This window comes from Leptosomus discolor, chromosome 17 (genome assembly GCF_034619465.1).
Source record: "Leptosomus discolor isolate bLepDis1 chromosome 17, bLepDis1.hap2, whole genome shotgun sequence".
Classification (NCBI taxonomy): domain Eukaryota; kingdom Metazoa; phylum Chordata; class Aves; order Leptosomiformes; family Leptosomidae; genus Leptosomus; species Leptosomus discolor.
The window spans coordinates 7,692,441-7,713,508 of NC_141407.1; the positions used below are offsets into that span (position 1 = coordinate 7,692,441).

General features: G+C 45.1%; 2 protein-coding genes across 5 annotated transcripts; one reads left to right on the forward strand and one right to left on the reverse strand.

The window, feature by feature from the left end:
• Positions 1 to 3,590: 3,590 nt before the first annotated feature.
• Positions 3,591 to 11,736, forward strand: SERINC3 (serine incorporator 3). 2 transcript variants are annotated; one of them, XM_086474515.1, is made up of 11 exons: positions 3,591 to 3,634; positions 4,196 to 4,357; positions 4,814 to 5,007; positions 6,109 to 6,188; positions 6,878 to 7,015; positions 7,858 to 8,027; positions 8,709 to 8,799; positions 9,210 to 9,289; positions 9,326 to 9,387; positions 9,781 to 10,008; positions 10,800 to 11,736. In XM_086474515.1, the coding sequence occupies exons 1-11, from the start codon at positions 3,596 to 3,598 to the stop codon at positions 10,936 to 10,938; spliced, it is 1,383 nt and encodes a 460-aa protein (XP_086330641.1). In that variant the 5' UTR covers positions 3,591 to 3,595; the 3' UTR covers positions 10,939 to 11,736. The 2 variants fall into 2 exon arrangements, with proteins under 2 accessions (XP_086330641.1, XP_086330640.1); XM_086474514.1 differs by having other exon boundaries at positions 9,210 to 9,387.
• A 943-nt stretch (positions 11,737 to 12,679) lies between these two features.
• Positions 12,680 to 19,903, reverse strand: TTPAL (alpha tocopherol transfer protein like). 3 transcript variants are annotated; one of them, XM_086474656.1, is made up of 5 exons: positions 19,465 to 19,903; positions 18,549 to 18,742; positions 16,665 to 16,775; positions 15,758 to 15,955; positions 12,680 to 14,482 (listed from the first exon to the last, which is right to left on the reverse strand). In XM_086474656.1, exons 1-5 carry the CDS (start codon positions 19,901 to 19,903, stop codon positions 14,471 to 14,473), a joined length of 954 nt encoding a protein of 317 aa, XP_086330782.1. In that variant the 3' UTR covers positions 12,680 to 14,470. The 3 variants fall into 3 exon arrangements, with proteins under 3 accessions (XP_086330782.1, XP_009944495.1, XP_009944494.1); XM_009946193.2 differs by having other exon boundaries at positions 12,680 to 15,955; positions 18,651 to 18,742; XM_009946192.2 differs by having other exon boundaries at positions 12,680 to 15,955.
• Between the last annotated feature and the right edge of the window lie 1,165 nt (positions 19,904 to 21,068).

Sequence of the window (21,068 nt, forward strand, 5' to 3'; positions counted from 1 at the left end):
GAAGACTCGAGCGAGTGGACTAGGTTGATTCTTCTTGGTCTCAAATTGCAGGGGCTTGTTGGTGTAAGGCCAGGCTGCGCGCAGAGAGGAGCCTCGCTGCTGGCACCGGTCACCTGCGCCTCCCTGGGGGAGGGCGGCAGACAGCACATGTTGGCCTGGCCTTTGCATGTTGGTGGTGAGCGAGTCCCTGTAGCTACGGCAGGCGATGGGATTAGACCCCAGTGAAAGTCATCTGGGAGCTCCACAAACTTAATATTTATACTCGGGAGGACTTTTCACCCTGCTGGAACACCATGATATTGTAGAAGCTATTAACTCTGACCACTTGAAGACTAATTAAACCCACTGGTGGTTTCAGCAGTAGCAGTATTTTGCCCATTATCTAACGACTAACTTCCTCGCGGACGGAGGACTTTGACAGCTATTCTCAAAGCACGGTTTAAAACCTGGATGGCCCAAAGCCTGAAGTAAACAGCTGGAAAAGCAGTTGTCCCTAAAGAGAAATGTGTATTTCTTTATGCTCTGGAGATCCAACCAAAGCGCAGTTATAAATACTTTTTAAAGCCAAACACTTTGCAGGAGTCTAATAATTAGGAGGGTTATATTAGGAAGCTGATGTTGATACCTCAAAATTTGGCAATTTATGCAGGCCAGAGCACAAAGATGTTTAGACCTGTATATGGGTCAAGGCGACACTACCCTAGAAACCCTGACTACATATGGGGGTTTTATTTTCACAGTTGGTTTGACCCAACCATTCCAATTTGCAGTTCCCTTCACCTGACTGAAAGATTCTGGATGGTCAAACAATTATTCAATTACAACCTGTCTATGGGATCTGTTACCTGCAAAAATACAGCCCGTGCAGAGCAGGGACCTCAAATACTCTGGGGAACATCAGGAAAATTTCTGCGTTTTTGTTATCACAAAAGGGAGACCCTTGAGATTAACAAGAATAGCACTAACGCACAAGCTTGAGTGACTTGTCTTTTATGAGCTCAGTTGCACAAAGAACTGCAGAGAACTGCTTTCAAATGACTGTATCTGACACATTTCCTCCAAATATTACCTAATTTCAGGAGTTTTATTCTAGGTATTTCAACTAACATATAGATATGTATGGAGTGTAACTTACAGATGCATAAGGGACGCACCATTTCATTCTGCCGTCAGAACTGATTAACATACCAGAGCAGGGTATTTTTGTACAAACTAGGATAACCTCCTGCCATATCCTGTCTCGTTCCCCTAGCTGACAGTCACTAGGCTGACTTCATCCTTATCTCCTGTTAAACATGTGTGGTTTGAGGTGATGTTATGCAGAATCAAAGGGGGTTTATGTTGGGAAGTAAACCGAACACTTGGAAATCTCTTGTTATGTGGACAGTGGAAGGAAAAAGCTTTTTATCTGTATCCTTTGCCTTTCTCTGGCCTAATCCAGTGGAGGATCCCACAGTACTTAACAAAACTATTTGTCTCATAAATTTCCTGTGAAGAAAACATTCTCAGACTCAGGATTTAGCTGAGTTTCATCACTGTATTAGTAATACACCTATGAACTTATCTACCCAGGATTACTGGGAAAGGAACACAGAATTTTGGATTCCGCCTTTATTCTGCATGTATTCATGTGAACAAACAGTGAAGCAGCAGGGATGTGGCAAAAGCCTTCTTACAGATCCAGCTAGTGCACCCAAAAGAGTAATAAAAGTGTTAATAATAAAGCAAAGGCTCATATGTTATCTGAAGGAAGCACAGTTTCAGGGATTTATGGTGTGATCTTTTTCTGAAAGACGCTTGTATGTCTTCATGAATGAGGCTGATTACAGATTACTGTTAACATAATGTTCATATATTCTGAGTGGTAAAGCTGCTTTGGAAAATACGCGGCTGGTTTACTGGATGCCTTTTATAATTTCTTGGCAATTTTAGATGGCAATAAAGCTGTCATTCTGGTTATTTGTCTGTTTCTGTGATGGAAGCAGGTTTTTTGGAAAGGGACTGTATGGAGGAAAGAAGGGTCTGATGCAGTGGGAAGTGATGCGCAATAGCTGGAATTGCTATAGCTGGAATCCATCCTCTGTCTCAAACTTGTCGGTTCTCACCTTGCCCTCTGATATTTTGCAACAGTAATGTCAATCAAATCGCTCCAAACTGTTTTCCTAAACTTCTATTAAACTTTTGTCACTTGCTGTTGTTATATCCTCACAGACACCTCTCATCCATTCCATTCGCTCCCAGACTTTAGCGAGGAGGAGTGTCGTCACTCAGCTGTTTAACTCCTCCAAACTGCAGGTCGTGCAGTATGCTGGTAATCCAAAACCAGAGGGGCCCCTGCGCTCTGGGCAGCAGTAGAACAATGTCTCTTTTCACATGGTTCCTTTCCCTCTTCTTCCATTTTAAAGGAGTACAACACTAGCTTTTACAACCGTGCACCTTCAAAATACGAACTGAGCCTCGTGTGCACTGACGCAGAAGTGCCTCCTTGAGGAACTCCACCTCTGAGAGCCTCGTGAGCTTTCCCGCTTCCACCCAGCCCCAAACACACGGAGGCCGTTCAGCGCTCGGCAAAGCACGCAGGAAAAAAGGGGCGGCAACGTGACGCAAGCTCTGCGGCACGAGCGCTCGTGTCCATATCACGATGGGACACGAGTGGCCATGAGTTACAGATTCCGGCCCAGCCAAAGCAGCTCCCAGAGGCCGAGCAGGCCGCAGGGCCTCAGGCAGGGCAGGTGCCAGCCGCGTCCCCAGCCCGCCAGCAGCGCGGCCATCCCGCGCACCCTTGGGCTCCACCCGGCTGGACGGGAGGCGGCAGGAGGCCGCCCGCCCGCTTCCTCCGGCACCCTGCTCGTCGCTGTTCCTCCGGTGAGGTCAGTGCTCCAGCGGTGACGCAGGTGTAACTCACACCGCTTCAGCGCAACCTTTGCATGGCCATGACGCTTGTCACCGCGCCCGGTAACGCCCTGTCCCCTCTGGAACCCGAGGGGGTCAGTTCCACCCGCGCAGGCGGGGCGCGCCAGGGTGCCCGGCGCGCTGTCGGCGCTCGGGGGCAGGGAAAGGCCACCCGCTCGGCCCCAAACCCCGCGTGTGCCGGGGGCGGCCCGGGGGCGGCCGGTAGCACCCCCGGCGACAGGCCCGCCCCGCCGCCTGCCCGCCCGCGGCGCCCGCGCTGCTGCCATGGCAACGGCCCAGCGCCAAGGCACCGCCGAGCGCCCCCAGCGGCTTCAGGGAGCGGGAGGTAGCGAATGGCTGCCGGGGCCTGCCCATCAGCCTCATTCATTGGCTGTTCTGCCGGAGGGAGCGCCCACTCACCACCATTCCGACCAATCAGCGTCCCTTCTCCGTGCGTTGGAGAAGGCGGAAGAAGTGTGCACAAACAAGAAGTCCCCCCTCCCGCGCCCTTCGCCGTCCCTTGCTTCGCCTCCTGCTCGCGCGCGCCTCCATCCTGCCTTGTCATTGGCGGGCGGCCGCCCCCGGGCACGCCAGCGTGGCGGGGACAGCCAATGAGCGGCGGCGGCGCTGGACGGCGAACGCCTGACGCCGCGGGGTAGGGGCAGAAGCAGGAAGTGGCTGGAGGAGGCTCGGCGGCGGCGCCATGGGGGCGGCGCTGGGGGTCTGCTCGCTGGCCAGCTGGGTGAGTGGCGGCGCGGCGGCTGCCACGCCAGACCGCCCCGTTCCTTCCCGGGGAGCGGGCCCGGCCCGGAGCGGAGCCTCCGCCGGCGGCCAGGCTCGAGCCCCGGGCCGGTGACCCCGCTGCTCCCCTCCCGCGGCCCCCCTTCCCCTCCCTCCGGGAGCCGGGGCCGGCTTCAGCCCCTCGGAGCGGAGCGGGCGCCAGGCTGTGGCTGTCCTGCCGCTTCCCGAGGGGCGCGGGGCTCGCCTGGCCGGCAGGCGGGCCGGTAGCAGGAGGGGCCCGCCCTTGCGAGGCGATGTCGGGGGCTGCGGAGCCGCGGCGCGCTGCTGGCCTCCGCCAGGCGGCAGACCCCGGGAGCGGCGCCCAGGCTGATAAGGCAGATTCTCTACAGGTGTTTTCGAACACCGTGTGAGTCAGAAATGCCGATTAGACGGTTTATCCGTGTGGTCCGGCAGGGAGCCGAGTGTCTCTAAATGGCGTTTGGGTTTTCCTCTCGGTGGCGTCGAGCACCCCGGTGTCAGCTGCGAGGGGAATGCCCTTACTATTTCTGTTTCTGTCCTTCAGATTCCCTGTCTGTGCAGCGGTGCCTCGTGTTTACTGTGCCGATGTTGTCCCAACAGCAAGAATTCAACAGTGACGCGTCTTATCTATGCCTTCCTCCTCCTCCTCAGTACTGTTCTTGCCTGCATTATGCTGGCACCAGGGATGGAAGAGCAGCTGAAAAAGGTATGGAAGGAAAACCTCCTTCTAACTGTTAGCAAAACCATTACTTGTGCCAGTGACTATTGACTCTCTTCATTTGGAATGGTTTACATGAGGCACAAACACCTAAATGTGCCATGCCCCCTGAGTTAAGAGACTGTGTACTGCACAGCTTCTAGCTGAAATAGCAAATTTCAGTGAATGTACACTTTTAACTACATGCCTGGTCTCTGAAACTTGACCAGACCTGGAGATTGCCAGTCATTACCAGAGGCCTGCTGCTTTGGTATCTTAATCTTCCTGCATGCTTTTAGTGATGACATGGGGAAAGAAAGATGATAATAAGGTCTGTGCAGGCACGTGGTCTTTTGTTATCAGATTTCCCAGAAGACAACTGACTGAAAGCCTTAGCTGTTAGAGAGCTTAGAGTGTCATTGCAAATGCAGATGTACATTCACAACTAAATGTGTCTTTACTCAGATACCTGGATTTTGTGAGGAGGGGCTTCATACCCGGATACCTCATATGGATGGCTTTGTCAGCTGTGATGTGTTTGTTGGATACAGAGCTGTCTATCGAATCAGCTTTGCCATGGCAATGTTCTTCTTTCTCTTCTCTCTGCTCATGATAGCAGTAAAAACAAGTAATGATCCAAGAGCCTCGATACACAACGGGTACGTGTGTGAGCCAGCTGTCTGGTCTTCCAACTTGTTTTCTCTCTCAAGTTTCTCTGCTGAACACAGTGGGAAATTGTGTGTGCGTTGACAGCCTTGAGATTCTTTTGAACTGAATACAGAGTAACAGTTCAGTCTCCTAAGAAGCTTCCTACCTATGGCACATGTTCAGTGTACTGATAATGCTTCAAGATTGGATGACGAGAAGGGCAGTGCTCTGGGCACCCCTCTGTGTTTCCACAGAGATGCTAGATTCCAGCTAGGTTTTATCACCATCCTTGCGCTGACTCTACCGCTCGCTGGGTCATTCACTGACTCGGTAAGCCAGCGGAAACTGATTTCTGATTGGTTTAACTGGGTTGGTTCTGGGCTAGGTGACTGAATTATCATAGAGTCATTTAATTTGAAAGGGACCTTTGGAGATCGTATGATCCAGCCCACTGGTTAGAGCAGGACCAACGTGAAGCAGGTTATTTGGGGTCTTGTCTAGTTGAGTTTTGAATGTCTCAAAAGGATGGGGATGCTTTGACCTCTCTGGGCAACCTGTGCAATCTTTTGCAGTATCTAACTGTAGTTCCTCAGTTTGCAGCTTGCATATGTTGTCTCTTGTCCTGCCACTGTATGCCTGCAAGAGTCTGGGTTTGTCTTCTTTACACCTTTCTTCTAGGTAGCTGAAAACAGCAATTAAATCTCCCTTTTCTCTTCTGCAAGCTGAAGAGCGCAGAGTTAGCCTTCCTCCCCACCAGGATGAGCGGCGGACTCACATTCCGTTCGCTGGAGCAGGCGCTGCTCTCTCAGCAAAGCTTTCTAGCCAGTTGGCCCCCGTCTGTCCTGTTGCACATGGGTTTTTTTCTGTCCCAGCTGCAACACTCTACCTTGGTTGAACTTTGAGGTTTCTGTCAGTCCATGTCTCCAACGTATTGATCCTCTCCCCCAATTTGGTGAACATCTTTATCTGTAATCCCACTGAACACAACTTTTTTTCTTTAAATTTCTGTTAGACACTCATCTCTGAACAGCAAGTTGCTTGCAGATCATGTAAAATTTGACCATTGTGTGCAGAGTAAGACCAATATTTTCAACTTTTATCTTCTTTTCAAGGTTCTGGTTCTTCAAAATAGCTGCCATTGTGGCTATCATGGTTGGAGCATTTTACATTCCTGAAGGGCCTTTCACAAGAGGTACGGTTAATACTTCATCGTGGAATTCTGTTTAAGAAACTGAAACCTTTTCACAGACTTAGCCAGGCTACAGTTGTGATAGTGGAAGTTACCTTTTAGAAGACACTGATTCTCTCCTATTTCTTTAGAGTAACTTGGTTCATCTGGTGTTTTGGAGCCCAAGTGAGCGCTAAGCAACCTCAAGTGCAGAGGTGTTGGGTATTAATAATTGAGTACTCCATGACATGGTCACTACTAGGCTGAGTCTTCTGACACTGTTTAGACTAGAGACAGCTCAGAACACTGACAAGCGCTAAATACTTTACCCTGGACTCTGAAAAATCTGTGCAAGAAACTTTTACTGTTTGGCTACATCACAGGAATTTGAAAGGGCTTTTGATCCTCAGAGTGATGGTGCACAAAGATGTCTTGTGTTAGATCTTGCATTCATTCTGAAAACATGTTGGGCTAAACCCTCCCATGCTCAGCTTGACTGGCATAGGCTGCACCCTTGAATAGCTGGGACTCCTTGCATGCTTCTGCAGGATGGAGGCCGAAGTGATTAACAGTATCTGCATTTCTAAATATAGTTGTATAGTTTCAGATTTTTTTCACTATTTGTCTGCAGTATAATTAGCTTTTTTTAAAAAAACCTGGGGCAGCATGCAAATGATGAAAGGTAATGCTGTTTTTCTTGCTCCCTTTTCTAGCTTGGTTCGTTATTGGCATTTGTGGAGCCTTCTGCTTCATTCTTATCCAGTTGGTGCTTCTAGTGGACTTTGCTCACTCCTGGAATGAGAGCTGGGTTGACAGAATGGAGGAGGGAAATTCTAAATGTTGGTATGCAGGTAGGAATCTTAACCTGTAAAGGCTTTGTTTCTCCTGGCCAGTACTCCGCAGAGTATCACTTACTCGTTCGCAAACTTACCTAGTATTTCACTCCACAGTCTCCTTGAGTCGCTACCGTAAACATTTGTCATTAAAAGCTGCAGTGTTGCCTTTTTCTCATTAAATAAAATGCAAAATATTTTAGGCTTGTGATCAGCAGGCTGACAGTCATAGTGAACAACACTTGGCTAGTTTTCAGTGCGAGTGCAGAGCCGGTAGCCTGGATCTCTTCAATTCTAAATTTGCTTTGTCACCTCCCCTACCGAGATCCTCGGGAAGTCGGGTCTGTCAGGACAGTGGCTGCAGTACCACACACAGCATGCCTCAGCACATGCTCCCGAGCTGACCGCTAAATTACAAAGTGCTAATTGTGTGGTTCTTTGCTCGCAGCTATGAATGCTGCAACAGCGTGTTGTAGCTCCTTATAAAGAAGAGCAGAACAAAATGAAAATGGGTGGCCTCTAGCATAGAAGGGGGAATTCAGGGCTTGTAAATAGCCCATGAGAAGTGTGCAAAAAGCATTCTCGTTTTGCCGCTGTGGCTGGACATCAGTTGAACCAATTAAACTGCTGCTGAAAGGCAGGTCTTATTCCCCTGATGGCAGCATTGGCTTTCCTCTGAGCTATACTGCTTAGTGAGCCAGCCATACCAAATAAAAATGCATTCTGTGAGTCTAGTTTTCTGAACCAGACTTCCAAGTGAGGAAGTGGGGCTGTCTCATTGTAGCTGGTCATTGAATCACCTTAGATGTACTGTTAAACTACATGCGTATGGTAACTGTTAATTTTTTTTCCCCCTCCAGCTCTGCTGTCCTGTACAAGCCTGTTCTATGCCTTGTCGCTGGTTTTTGTTGTGCTCTTCTCTGTTTTCTACACGAAGCCTGATGAATGCACCGAGAACAAGTTCTTCATAGGCATTAATACGATCCTGTGCATTGCTGTCTCCGTTGTTTCTGTCCTTCCAAAAGTTCAGGTATTATTTTTCTCTGCTGTTTTCTTCTGACATACAAAGCAGGGAAGTAAGAAAGATGTGGTACCGATTCAGTCAGACGTAAGAACTCTAAAATTTGGCTGTGCTAGCTATGCTAGCTGGGAACATTTAAAAAAAATCTTGCTCTGAAACCAATGCACTATGTAGTGACATATTTCCTGATAGGCTTTTTTTGGCTGACATTATTTTGGACTTTGTTTACATGTGGGGGACTGCTGGCACGGTTTTAGTGGTGAAGGTTCTGGCAGAACAGAGAAAGCTGTTATGGAAAAGCAAAATAAGCTGGGAATGCATGGGTGTGTTTAATATGAGAGGGAGCTTTCATGTTACTTGATTCTGAACTGGTATTGCTCATGCTAGATTCATATCTACAAAACTGTTAAGCGAGTTGGAATTAACTCAGTAAGAACCCGTAACTGAATCTTGGGTGTAGAAAAACTGGATTTGGTTTGCTTATTCCTTCCCTGTTTGAGTTGCTTACCGCATAAATTGTATTCCACAGGAGTTTCTTCTGGTCTTTGAAAGACAGAACAAAGCCCAATGCATTTCTAAAAAAATAACAGTTTTTCGTGCTAATAATTGTTGAATCAGTAGGGTAAAACTGTCCAACTGTAGGTGAAACTTGCTGTTTTGACCTTGGCTTGCTGTTTTGTCTTTGAACAGGAACATCAGCCTCACTCTGGCCTCCTCCAGTCCTCTGTTATCACGCTCTACACCATGTATCTCACTTGGTCAGCCATGTCCAATGAGCCTGGTAAGCAACAGGCTGTCTTGACTAACGTATTTGGGTGTGAAAGCAGCAGCTATTGATGGGGCTTGTAGTTATTACAGATCGCTGTGTGGGGACTGCTGATCTGTCTAGATAAAATCTGGTGAGGCAGTAAAGCTGACTTTACTGAAACCAGCGCCTTGCCTCTTTCCAGAACTAAACTGGGGTATTTGTGAGGGGAAGGAGAACAGTGTCAGGGCATTCTGATTTTATGTATTTATTTCACCCTTGCCTAGCTTACAGGAAGGAAAAATATTCCATGCCATTGCTGCCTCTGGGGAATCGAAGAGATTGGCAGATAAAGGGAATGGAAAACTGCAAGCTTACCTGTCATCTTTTCTTAGCTAAATGTTGGCAAAGCTCATCTCTTTAATCTGCCTTGAAATCCCTTTCAGAACGAAGCTGTAACCCAAGTTTGCTGAACATCATTACCCAGATAGCGACGCCCACAGTTGTTCCGGCAAACACCACTGTTGTACCTGCTACTCCAGCTCCGCCCAAGTCCCTGCAGTGGTGGGACGCCCAGAGCGTTGTTGGATTAGTTATCTTTGTCCTTTGCCTCTTATATTCCAGGTAGGATGTGCACTGCTATCAAATGATAACCAATTGGGATTTGTATGCCTTTTTTTCTTTGGATCTGGGTCTACTGAAAAATTTACCTGCATTTATTCATACCCAGCTGCCATTTCTGGATTCTGTTTTGTGAATGAGGATAGGCTTTATTAGCCCAGTTCAGAAAACAACAAAATGTGTTACAAGACCTGGACTAGGAACAGTGTTTAATGAGGCTAACAAAAGCTCAGAGGAAAACAGATCTCTTTCAGGAGATTCATTGTGTTTCCAGATGGATTTAAAAAATGTTATTTGCTAGTCCCAGATGTTCATTGTGGTCTGTTGCTTTATTGGCCACCATAGCTAACTGACAAAGGAGTTTTTAACCATGTCTATCTTTATGTTACACTGCAGCATTCGCTCTTCAAGTAACAGCCAGGTGAACAAGCTGACCCTGTCTGGCAGTGACACTGCCATGCTGGAGGAGACTCTGGGAGCAGGCAGCGGGGCTGCAGAGGAAGGAGAAGTGCGCCGTGTCGTGGATAATGAGAAGGACGGCGTTCAGTACAGCTACACCTTCTTTCACTTCATGCTCTTTCTTGCCTCTCTTTACATCATGATGACACTCACCAACTGGTACAGGTAAGAGCAAGACAGAAAGTGATGGGTTGTATGTGCCAGCCAGTGTTTCTAGGTGGATAGGAGACTCCTGCCCTATAGGCTAGGTCTGCCAAGCTGGTTAAGGTGCTGTCCCGGTGCCAGCTGCACTGGAGTTGTGCCTTCTCAATTTTGTGTTGCTGAACAAGATGTAAAAGACCTGTACAAAAAGACAAGGTCAGCAGCCGTAGCCCTAGCAGACTGCTTCACAGCTGCAAGGGCAGAAGGCGTGGTTACCATCCTTCACAGGCAAGCAGCAGGAGGGATACACAGGGAACTGGCTTGAGGTGGTCTCCTGGGAAGTTTGTCAGAGGCCAGCCTAATGGTACTGGCTCTTCACCCTGGGAGAGATGTGCAGGGACACCATGCATGCCACTGAAACAGAGAGATGACTTCCTAGATCTGTTGGGAGCACTCAGACATGTCCTCTACTGCTGTATAACCCCTCGCCCCAGGACTGCCATAGTGTATAAATTAGCAAACACGCTAGCAGAGCAGCAGCCAGCAGGAGTCTATTGCATAGCTCACTCAAATACTTCCTTTAAGAGTAGTGCATCAATGTATGCAGGCAGGCTGATTTTGAAAACTGGGTACCAAGAACGACAGGCCTGTGAAGGAGCCACAGGAAACTGCTGGTTTGTTTCTCACCGTGCTCCCACAAAGGCTTTTGCATTGGAGTCTCCCAAATGATTGTCAGAACCTCAGATTCATGAGAGGTAGCAAGGAATAGCGGAAGGTGCCTTCAGTATCTGTTAATTGACTTCTTTACCTTTTAGCCCTGATGCGGATTTTAAGACAATGACAAGCAAGTGGCCAGCCGTGTGGGTGAAGATAACCTCCAGCTGGGTTTGTCTCCTCCTCTATCTCTGGACCCTCGTGGCTCCTCTTGTCCTTACTAATCGGGCCTTCAGTTAACTTGCTGCCCCTGAGCTTACAGAAGTGGGGAACTTTTTGCTGAAAGCCAAAACGCTCATGTATTGCTTTAGTTACACTATGTTACTGGTTTTTATATCGATATTAATTTCCTGTGCACCTGCATGTTCTGTATTGCATAAAGCTTAATGCAGGACCAAAGTTGTTACCAGTTATCTTTCTATTTTAACCTTCAGTCATGGTTATCTTATTATTGTATTTTTAAAATTCACTACAGCTCTGCTGTCAAAGCACAAAAGAAAATACCTGTTCTGTCCAATAGCCACAACCTTTCTATTGAATAGAAGTAACATTTAGCTAAATATGAACTAATATATTTTAAAGAACAATTATATTCAGCATAATGCACTAGTATGTTAACGCTTCAGCTCCTGGAAGTGTAAGCTGTGCTGCTTGATTTTACATTCCACTGCAAAGTTTACTTAAAGCAAAAGTTTATTTAAATTCTACTTGCCTTCCTGCGTTGTGGCAAAACTCCCCTTATCCCTCACCAAAAGAACAGAACTCTGAGGTTGTAAAACTGGTTAACTCCAATTCTGTTCAAGAACAGACTTGCTCTTTCTAAGAAGCAACTTCTATGGTAACTTTTTTAGTATGTTTGCCAAATATTGAGTGGTAAGTGTATGACTAGCTTAAACAACTTTATGGTGAAAAAAGAGCTTCTAATTGATTTCACTTGTCTACTATGCTTACAAAAATAATGTACGTGAAATGATTATTATTGGCACTAAGGCATTTGCACTGTAAACTCATTTGAATAAAGCAGACTAACTACTGAAACTGCCCCAGCTCTGTTGAAGTGTTAAGAAGCAGCAGTTACTCTCCCCTGCAAAATACTGCATACAGTGATTAAAATGCTAATTAGCTGCTGCAGCATCCTGCTGGATGTGACTGGATGTTTCCTCCATGCAGCAAACAGTAAGTCATAACATATTTCTTTTGAAACAGCCAGCATCTTCCCTGTAATTCTCTGAATGTTAAATCCTGTTCCTTGAAGTTGCTCAGGTACAGTTCAAGTAAAATTTAGTTCTGCAGGAGGAAGCAACACCTTTTTCTAACGTAATGCAGTGGCGATTATGCTTAGTTGTAACTGTGTGTTTAGCACGGAACTAGTGACTTTTACGACAAAATACCCCAACATGACACAAGGCAAGCATTTAAAATATCAAATTAGCAGCTGTTACAATGTGTTTAATCACCTAGTCATGCATCATAAAATTACACATTTTGACCACTCCCTTTTATAAAATGCAATATAAAAATAAATTTTGTCAAAAGAAGATGTACACTTAACCACCCAACACCTCTAGGCCCACATACAACAGAAGGCAAAATTATTAGTTTGAATAACACTATGATTAACTCATGCCAAAATGAGACTTAACAGAACGATACTTCACCCAGTTCCTGAAAATACCTCAGGGTTTGTAACACCCATTTGCAAGAGTATAAATTCAAGTACTTCTATGTACAGGATGCAGCTACCTTTTGTCCCACTGAATGCCAAAAGCCATGGCTGCCCAATGCAGTTCAAGTATCTTTATTAAGTGTTGGATTTGGCAGGGATGGCTTATGTACTGGGCAAGGCATATAACCTCTGGAAACAACGTTATTTAAAGTGGGAAAAAAAAGAACAGATCAGTTTTAGTGCTGTGAAAAAAAAAAAAAAAAACCCCACAAACCTGTAAGCTTTTCCTATCTTAACTTGCAGATAAGGAGACTCTTATGCTTAAAACAAGTGTTTATTTTCCAGATGCTGACATGAGAAAATTTGGGAACAAATGAAGTTCTTTGCTAGTAAGTGCTAAATTTCAAAGAGCCTTCTCAGCTCAGTAGTCAGGCACATATCAGACAGAGCTGTGCTTTCTATAAGCCAAGCATGGGTTACAAACCTAAAAAGGGTTAGACATACAGCTCAGTAACTTTGCAACGCTGTCTGTCTGAGTTCTAAAGCCAAGAAAGAGTAAATTAGAAGTAACAGATGCTCGACAAAGGTAAGCCTGGCTTAGTTCAAGCATCCTGACATCAACTGCCCAGCAGCCAGCTTTAAGAAAAGAGTTCTGGAGGTGTAAGACAGGCCATTTTTCAGCAGCCTTATCTATTATGTTTAAATCATATGCTTATTCTTAGTCTCTGTGAGCTGAGGAGAAAAGGGGATAGAAATGGATCTAGTTTGCCTACTATTTAAGGCATGCAAGAGAATGTAAAAGCCTGAAAAAGGGTTTGGTTTCTGTAGAGGTTCCTCTGCCTTCTGCTGGCCACCACTAGGTTGTTTTTTTTCTTTTTGAAGGATGCTAAAGTGAATTTTGAATATTCAGCCTCCCTCTCTAGTAGTTACATAAGGGGCTCAAAGTAGCTGTTCTTATAGGTTAACTGTCAAAATACCACTTCAACCCCTGCAGCACAATTAAGGAAAGAGTATCAAATACCAGTCATGCCTTCACCTCTAGGAAAAATGGTCCATCTTTTTTTTTTTTTTTAATTGTACATTGTGGCTGGAAGTAAGAGGTACTAAAACAACATAAACGCCACTCTCCCTGTTCTGGCAGTTACAGTGTGAGCAGCCACTTACTTTTCTAAGTCCTGGTGCTGTGTGCTACTGTCTTGCTAGCTGGCACAAAGAACTGAATTAAATCTCTGCAAAATATGCAGCACGTTCTGGTCAGAAATGAGGAGTGGCTAGCAGTACTCTTCTACCTTATTTTAAGTAGATGAAAATGGTTGGGGTTTTTTTCCCCCTTCAAACTTAAGGTCAAAGCTGTAAGTCAATTCTTACTGCTCTTTGACGAAGGTAGGAAAGGTAGGAAAAATCAGGTGCTTTCAGTGAGGAAAGTTACTCTTTTCCCACCTTTAATCTAAAACAGTTCAAGTCATGAGTTCCCTGCTCCCACAAATTCTGAACTGCCACCCAGAAAAAAGCTTCATGGTTTACCCCTTTTCAAAACACAGTCTTCTTTTATAATGCTTGGATGACACGTATGGCATTTGCTACCCCCTAGTTCCAGGATGAGGTCTGCTGCCAGATCAGGAAGTCATTACAGTGGTAGAGGAGTCTCTTTTTGGCAGTGCAGTCAGGCTGTAGGGGGACTGAGAGGAAGACAGACATTCAAAACAGAGTTTGGCACTTTGAAAAATGAACGTCTGAAATCCTCAAGATGCTGTAGTTTTATATGTACAGAAACGTAACTGGTACCTATAATCACACTTGGCACTAAGTAAGGATTTTAGGCAGAGAAAGTGCTCTAGAGATGAGTCTTCAATTAGAAGAGATGTTCTTTTTCACCAAATAAATAGTGAAATATTTCACCTTGAAGTTAACTGGGTGTGCTTTCCTGGACCTAGTGAGGTTTCCCACCTCCACACTATTATAGTGCAGAAAAACATGTGCAAAGAGTGTGGTGAGAGTTAAGTTCTAATTCAAGACCATTAAACAGATTGAACCTGGGGAGTGGGAACAGCTTATTTAGACATAGGTATCTTACCCTGATTTGACATCGGAGTCTTAGTTCTGTCTCTAGACAAAGACCTAGAAGCACAGGCATACAAGCTACAGGTAAATATTACAGAGATGATTAAACTAACTTCATACAGGAACATGACAACCAAAGACAAAGTTGAAAACAAAGTTGTAACATTTCACAAAAGAGCTGACAAGCACAGCGAACAAAATGCTACAATACCAGGAAATTTAAGAATGTGCTTTCAAATAGCTTGTCTGCATTTGGTTTCACAGACTTAAACTCAAATTCTGCCCAAAGTAACAAGCTAAAGAAGCACCTTGCTGTCTTACATGAAGTATTGCCTTCTATTCATCATATGCCAGCTGCTACAAAACCGCCTCACAAATTCTGTGTATGAATTACTTACCCAATACCTCATCACAACCAGCTGAAGAAAAGAACAACTGACAATGTGGGAAGGTGGATGACACAGCTTTTTCTTATTTGGTCCTGAACCTCGTTATTTGAAGCTGTTACCTAATCAAAAGCCTCAGTACTTGATCTGAAAAACTTCTGTTTTCTGAAAATGAAGATTGCATCTGTTTATAAGCCTTGGCATAGATGTTGTAGTAGTTAATCCACCAGTTATAGTTCTTCCTACCATGAGGAAGTTTCAGAGATGATCTCCATACTGATACTCATGGATAAGAATGTTTGCTCTGTATTAATTTGAGACAAATATTCATTGAGATATTTCAGAAATGCCCACTCACAATCTGACCCAAGTGATGGAGGACAGGCCCAGTTAGACTTAAGTTTTTAAGCAATCTTCACAGACAGAACTACATTTTTCAGGGTTCAAAAGCAATTTTCTTGTCTTGGATTACTAGTGTTTGCAGAAAGGGAAGGGAACGAATGGTCACAAAGCGAGTAAATCAGTTGTCACTTTTCATCTGTGTGGGGAGGGGATAAGAAACTATCAAGCTTACCATCCTGCAAGATTTTTTTTTTTCTTTATCATTAGAAAGAATAGGCCCGTTTGCATCATTCACATAGAGGTTGATGAGCCTCAAGTATTCTACATAACTTGTGCTCTTTGCCTTTATCCTCCCCGAACTCTGCCCTGCCCCCATTGTGCCCTCTTCAGCTTCCTTTGGTTCTACAGTGTAAAGTGCCTCAGCGGTCTGTTCCTAAACTGCAGGTTTAGGAGTAAGGCAGAGTTCACGACTTCACCTATCAGAACAGATCTTAACTGTGCTGGAAAACTTTCCTTCACTGGTTTGTTAGTAACAGTAATAGAGCTGGGGTTTCATGCCTCGCAAAGAATCATCACACTGCTTTTCATCAGCATCCCCACTCACTAGCATGTCATGGGGAGAGCTGTCACATGGGAGAACCAGCTGTGAGAAATCGTGCAGAAAGTCCTCTTCAGAGGCTAGCAGCAGCTCATTCCATGCGGAGATGTCCAGCTTCCCTGAAGTACCACCGTACTCTTCAGGAAGGATCACTGGAGGAATGTTTTGATGAAGGGAATTCAGATCACAGCCATGAAGAAAAAACTGAAGAAGAAAGCAGGAGAGAGCTTTAATAGTGCACATCAAACACTTTACAGCAAATTACAAGCTTATTTTGAGCTAAAGGGCAAATTTTAGAAGTGATGTCTTTATGGGCAAGTGGCAACATACACCATTGGGCAGGTGCAGTTAGACACAGTGAGATGATCCAAGTCTAGCGCAGCTCAAAGCCCGGCAAAAGAGACTTGACATTTGCTAGTCTGTGCCGAGGTTCGAAGCTCAGCTCGTACCCAAGTTCGTTCATGGGATTATAAGTACTTATCCTTGTGGAAAAAGGCATCATCCTTTGCAACCACATCCAGTCCTAAGTAGAGAACACTCATGCCACACAGGACACTTGCGTAAGGGAGAAGAGCAAGGAAGGGGCAACACAGATTTCCTGTGACACCACCTCATAAACAAAGCGTTACTTGCCAAAATAATCCAACTCCAGGGATGGAATTAATGTCCCAAATACACAGCATATGTACTAAAGTTCCATATTAATGTTATGCCACTATTAAATTCCTCAAAGCCTCTCTCTCATGAAGAATTTTCCCAACAGACATATTTTTAAAAATTAAATTAGAAAGGACCAGTTAGATCAAGTAAATGGCACCAACATTTTTCTAGCTGTGAAGTTTTTCAATGGGTACTTGCAGTGGCCAAGCAAGGAACTTACAAACATTAACGTTAAAATGACACACATCCTTACCCGATTTGCTATCTTTTCCTTCAGAAAAGGCTTGATGATTGCAAAAATGCCTTTGAATATACGAGGCTCATTTATTATGTTAACAGCTTTTATTCGAATTGGGAATCCATCCTGAAGGGTAAAGAAGATTTTTATAATGTGGTTTAAAAAACATTCGCCATCTTCCTCTTTCTAAAATCTCCTGAGACTGGCTGCCAGCACAACCCACTGACTCCCAAACTTTCATCTGAGGTACCAATGTGAACCAATACGGCAACAGAAACGCACCATGTAATAGGGAATAGTCTTAGGATGAGATCTGTGGGCATAAAAACAAAGTCAAGAGACAAGAAAACCTTGCATCGAGAAATATATTGCTGTCAGTGAATCGTCATGTTCTTCATCTCCCCTGACAAAGGTAATCACTGTCCTTCCAGTATTCCCAACCCCGATACCCTGATAAGGATGCAGTTACAAAGTGATGACCCCAGCTTCTGAGGAGTGCACCACGCTCAGAGCCAGAGCAGTCTGGTTGTAACAGTGTGTCCAACTACAGGATTTGGTGCCCAAGATACTATAAAAATGTGGTTTTATACAAGGAAGAAATCTAGTATCAGTGTTTTTCTGCCATTCCAACTATTCTGTCACGCTAACTGCCAAAGGTAAACAGGCCCTGCTGCCAGCACAACACAATATAGTGTCTACTATACCACACAGTTTAAAACACCTGTTATGGGATTTCTGCTGAAGAAATTTATCTGCAAAAACATTTTTCCAAAGCAAAAGCTCATGATCAACACTTAAGGTCTCACGTGCCACAGTGAAGTTTCCCTCACAACCAGCTCTACATATACAAAGCAAGCAGTCACTGCTTGGAGTGAAAAGCGGACAACGTGCACTGCAGGAATACTTGTCTCCTTATGAAGGTCACTGAATGAGCTCATCTTCACAAGAGAGGCAGCTCAGCAAGGTTGATGCAACACCTTAATGTTAAATTACATTTAAATGACAGTTAAATGACACATTTAGGTCATAATTTAAAGGAGCGAGTTCTAATATGGGCATTCATAAACTCACTAGTCTCATCTCCACAAACTCCCCTGGTTCCCCCTATCCTTCCTTTTACCCCCTGGATCCAACAAAGAACATAACCAGCTCAGGCCAGAATAAAAGTAATGAGGGAGCGAACCCATTCGAGAAGTTTTCTTCATCTCACTCCTCCAGATAGTATGGTAGAACATCAACTAAAATCATCAGACCTCTGGCCAGGTTACTCCTCACTCCTTTCACCTTCCTGTTTTGTACAACTCCACTTGTGTTTACACACTCGCTCTAACTTGCTCTCCATCACTTTCCTCCCAAACACCTAGTCAGAGATCCTTTTTATTGCTGTCTCTTTTCCAGCCCCCTATGCTGAAGAAGCCTCTTTTCCTTCGGGGAGTGGATGGAAATCCTCCTCAAATCACACCCATTCAAAAGTCCTCTCTGCAGAATTTTTGCAGCAGTACTTGAACTTGCACTTGCCCTGTGGTCAGCTCCATCTCGGCTGACAGGAACCATTAAAAGCAACCCATTCCTCAGCATTCAGGCGAAACGGTGTCCTCTCTAACTGTAATTCACTGCTCTTTCTCTTCCTTACCACCACCTAGCAGAACTACTTTTCTCTGCACCATCTCAAAGTTTGCATTTCTAATGCAAATTCAGTTTTAGGGATGCAAAAGTCAAAAAAAGGGCAAGCGACGTAAACTGGCAAGGACGTGAGAAACTGGTTGGGCAGAGACATGATTTAACTCTGCTAGTAAAAGCCAAGATGCTTAAGTTTCTGGTGACATAGTCAAGAAGTCTAGACACAGCAGCAGTCATTTACAATGCACAAGCTTATTTTCCCACCAGTTCAGGTCTTACCTGAAGAATTCCAATCACTTTTTTGGCTACAAAAGGACCAAAATGAGACGCCTTAGATAAGCTGACTCCTTTGTAGTCTGCCAGGATTACAATTCCATTCACCTGGGTCTCTTCGGACTGAATGAGTTTTTCTAACGTTAAGTATATGGCACGAATGTTCTCAGTAATCGGATAATTACTGGGTGTCCATCTGTCTGAGGTTACAAGACATGGATGGTAAGTCGGAGAGTAAATATAAGCTAACAATACACATTCCAAAAACTGATTTTCTATTTTCCTGGACTCTTAAAAGTTAGTCTTTAATAGCCACAGTCCTAGTTCAGAGCAGCTTTTCTTAAGCAAGAGATAAATGGCAACTCATGTTTACTTCAGGGAGCAAAGGCAATGGTTTTAAAAACCCCGTTCTCCACCCAGCACAGCTTATAAGCAGCAGTTTCAGCTCAGAAAGAAAGCAGGTAAATGGAAAAGAGAAGAATGAATGAAGACAAATTTACAGCAAGCCTGGCAGCACCAAAAGCACATGGAAGGCTCCAATTGTTTACATGGAAGTCAAAGCCATAGGCTCCTCTCTCCACTTATTGTCAAACCAAATTACAAGCTTCTAACTGTAGGCTGGCAGCCGTTTCAATTTGAGTTACTACACATCAATTTTTCTTGAATCACCTAATATTTCATCAGCCCACCTCACCACATTTTCATTGTGACATAACTGCAGTTATTGCTGACACAGGAAAAGGAACAGGCATAACGCCAGCTAATGACAGATGTGTCCCTTCACAGAGTTCGCTTTTCAAATTTCAAAGAGAACCCACGTTCTCTGTGTAAGCAACCACTGGTCACAGGAGAGCAGGAAACAACGTTCTGGCCCAGACACGCCTCGAAGATGGAGAACAAAGACATTCATGCATGTCAGTACCTGGACGGATGCAGACAACGTGGCGTCCCTCCGGGTCCAGACGAGGCAGCACAGTGACAAAACCAGACTCCAGGACAGGCTTTATGGCCGACGGCTTCAAGTTATTGAAGACCTCGGGCCAGCTCCTCCTACAGGTGTGGTAGTTCACCAGAAGCTGAAGCGCTCGATCATAATCAAATTTCCTGGCTCTGAGGAATCTTAGCAAGAAAGCATCGTCCAGGCAGGTCCCCAGGGAGGGGTAGTCTTTGCACACCATGTCTCGGAGTGCCTGCACATCACGGAGCCTCCATTCAGGTTTCTCTTGGAGCTCTTCCCGGGCTTTGGTAACGAGATCAGGAGACAGCGAGCAAACATACTTTGGCCGATCTGGCAAGAACTCATTGTCCGATGGAGACCCCGCTGATGGACTTGTCCTGGTGCAGTCGCTGTCTCCTGACATAATGTAGCAGAAATCTGTCAAAAACCAAGCACCACACATCACAAACAATCCCACAGACTAACAAGCATATTTACTATTTACGTATTTATTATTATGTCCTGTATCCCTCTGTTTCCTGGCTGAGGAACCAGCACTACAGCCAGAAGCACAGTTCAGACAGTTTAACTCTCTTCCTAGGATCAGAAAGTGCAGGTTTCTTTAATCTCTTTATCCTGCATAGCAGGTAGAAAACTACCTTGGATGAAACCTAACCAAATTAAAAAATTAATGAAATTAAAATACAAAATTACAGCTTCACTGCAAAATACAGAACTTAATTTGACTTAACATTTATTTCCTGTGTCCAATTGGAGCCTAAAGGAAAGTAAACACATCCCAGTTCAGCAGGATTCTCACATTTGGTCAAATTACACCGTCTTCTGGGAAACCCTCCTAGCTGAGCCCAGACAGCCAGGAGTTTTCATTAACTTCTCTGGCAAATATGCGCATCAATCAGCATGTCTGCCCACGTGAACATTTTGAGCAACTCAGGAGGAGCAGCATTCAGGAATATAATAAATGGCTGCAGTTCACAGACTGGATGAGCAGGTAAGAAAGTTACAGTTATGTAATTTATGCCAGCACTGCATGGGTATTAAGGTAGGATTAATATAGTTTTCAGTGTGCTGCCAACATTTCTGAACCGCAAGCTGAATTTCCAAATCTAGTAGCAAGTGGATAGATTGAAAAACTATACAGTTATAAGCCTGGCATATTTCCTGTAGCTTTACCTGGGACTGGAAAGGAAAAATATGTCTTTTTTTCCCTGATCTACTCCTATTCAGAGTCACTCACAGCACACTCCGTACTACTCTTGGGTGTCACACAGGAATTGCCTGTCAGAATAATACCTGCCCACATAACCAGCCTTCTCCTGCAGTAACAGGGATCTGAATCGCTTACTTCCACCACACCTTCCCCAGGTGCCCCAGGGAAGGTCCTGAGGTGCCGGGACCACTCCCAGAGATGGTGTTTCACCTCGTTACAGCCCGGGCTGTGCAGGACCTAAACCCTTGGCCCCTGCCCCGACGGTCTGAGTGTTTGTCTGCAGGCAGCGCAGGAGCCTCTGCACCCTGCCAGCGCTCCGGGTACAGAGGTGGGTGCAGGGGGCAGAGCCCCCCAGCCT

Coding starts and splice junctions, on each gene's coding strand:
- SERINC3 (XM_086474514.1), top strand. CDS start 3,596: ATGGGGGCGGCGCTGGGGGTCTGCTCGCTGGCCAGCTGG. Junction 4,358..4,813: donor TGGAAGAGCAGCTGAAAAAG/GTATGGAAGGAA, acceptor GTCTTTACTCAG/ATACCTGGATTTTGTGAGGA. Junction 8,800..9,209: donor AGCCATGTCCAATGAGCCTG/GTAAGCAACAGG, acceptor AATCCCTTTCAG/AACGAAGCTGTAACCCAAGT.
- TTPAL (XM_009946192.2), bottom strand. CDS start 19,903: ATGTCAGGAGACAGCGACTGCACCAGGACAAGTCCATCAGCGGGGTCT. Junction 16,776..18,548: donor AAGTGATTGGAATTCTTCAG/GTAAGACCTGAA, acceptor TTTACCCTTCAG/GATGGATTCCCAATTCGAAT. Junction 15,956..16,664: donor AGGAAAAGATAGCAAATCGG/GTAAGGATGTGT, acceptor TTTCTTCTTCAG/TTTTTTCTTCATGGCTGTGA.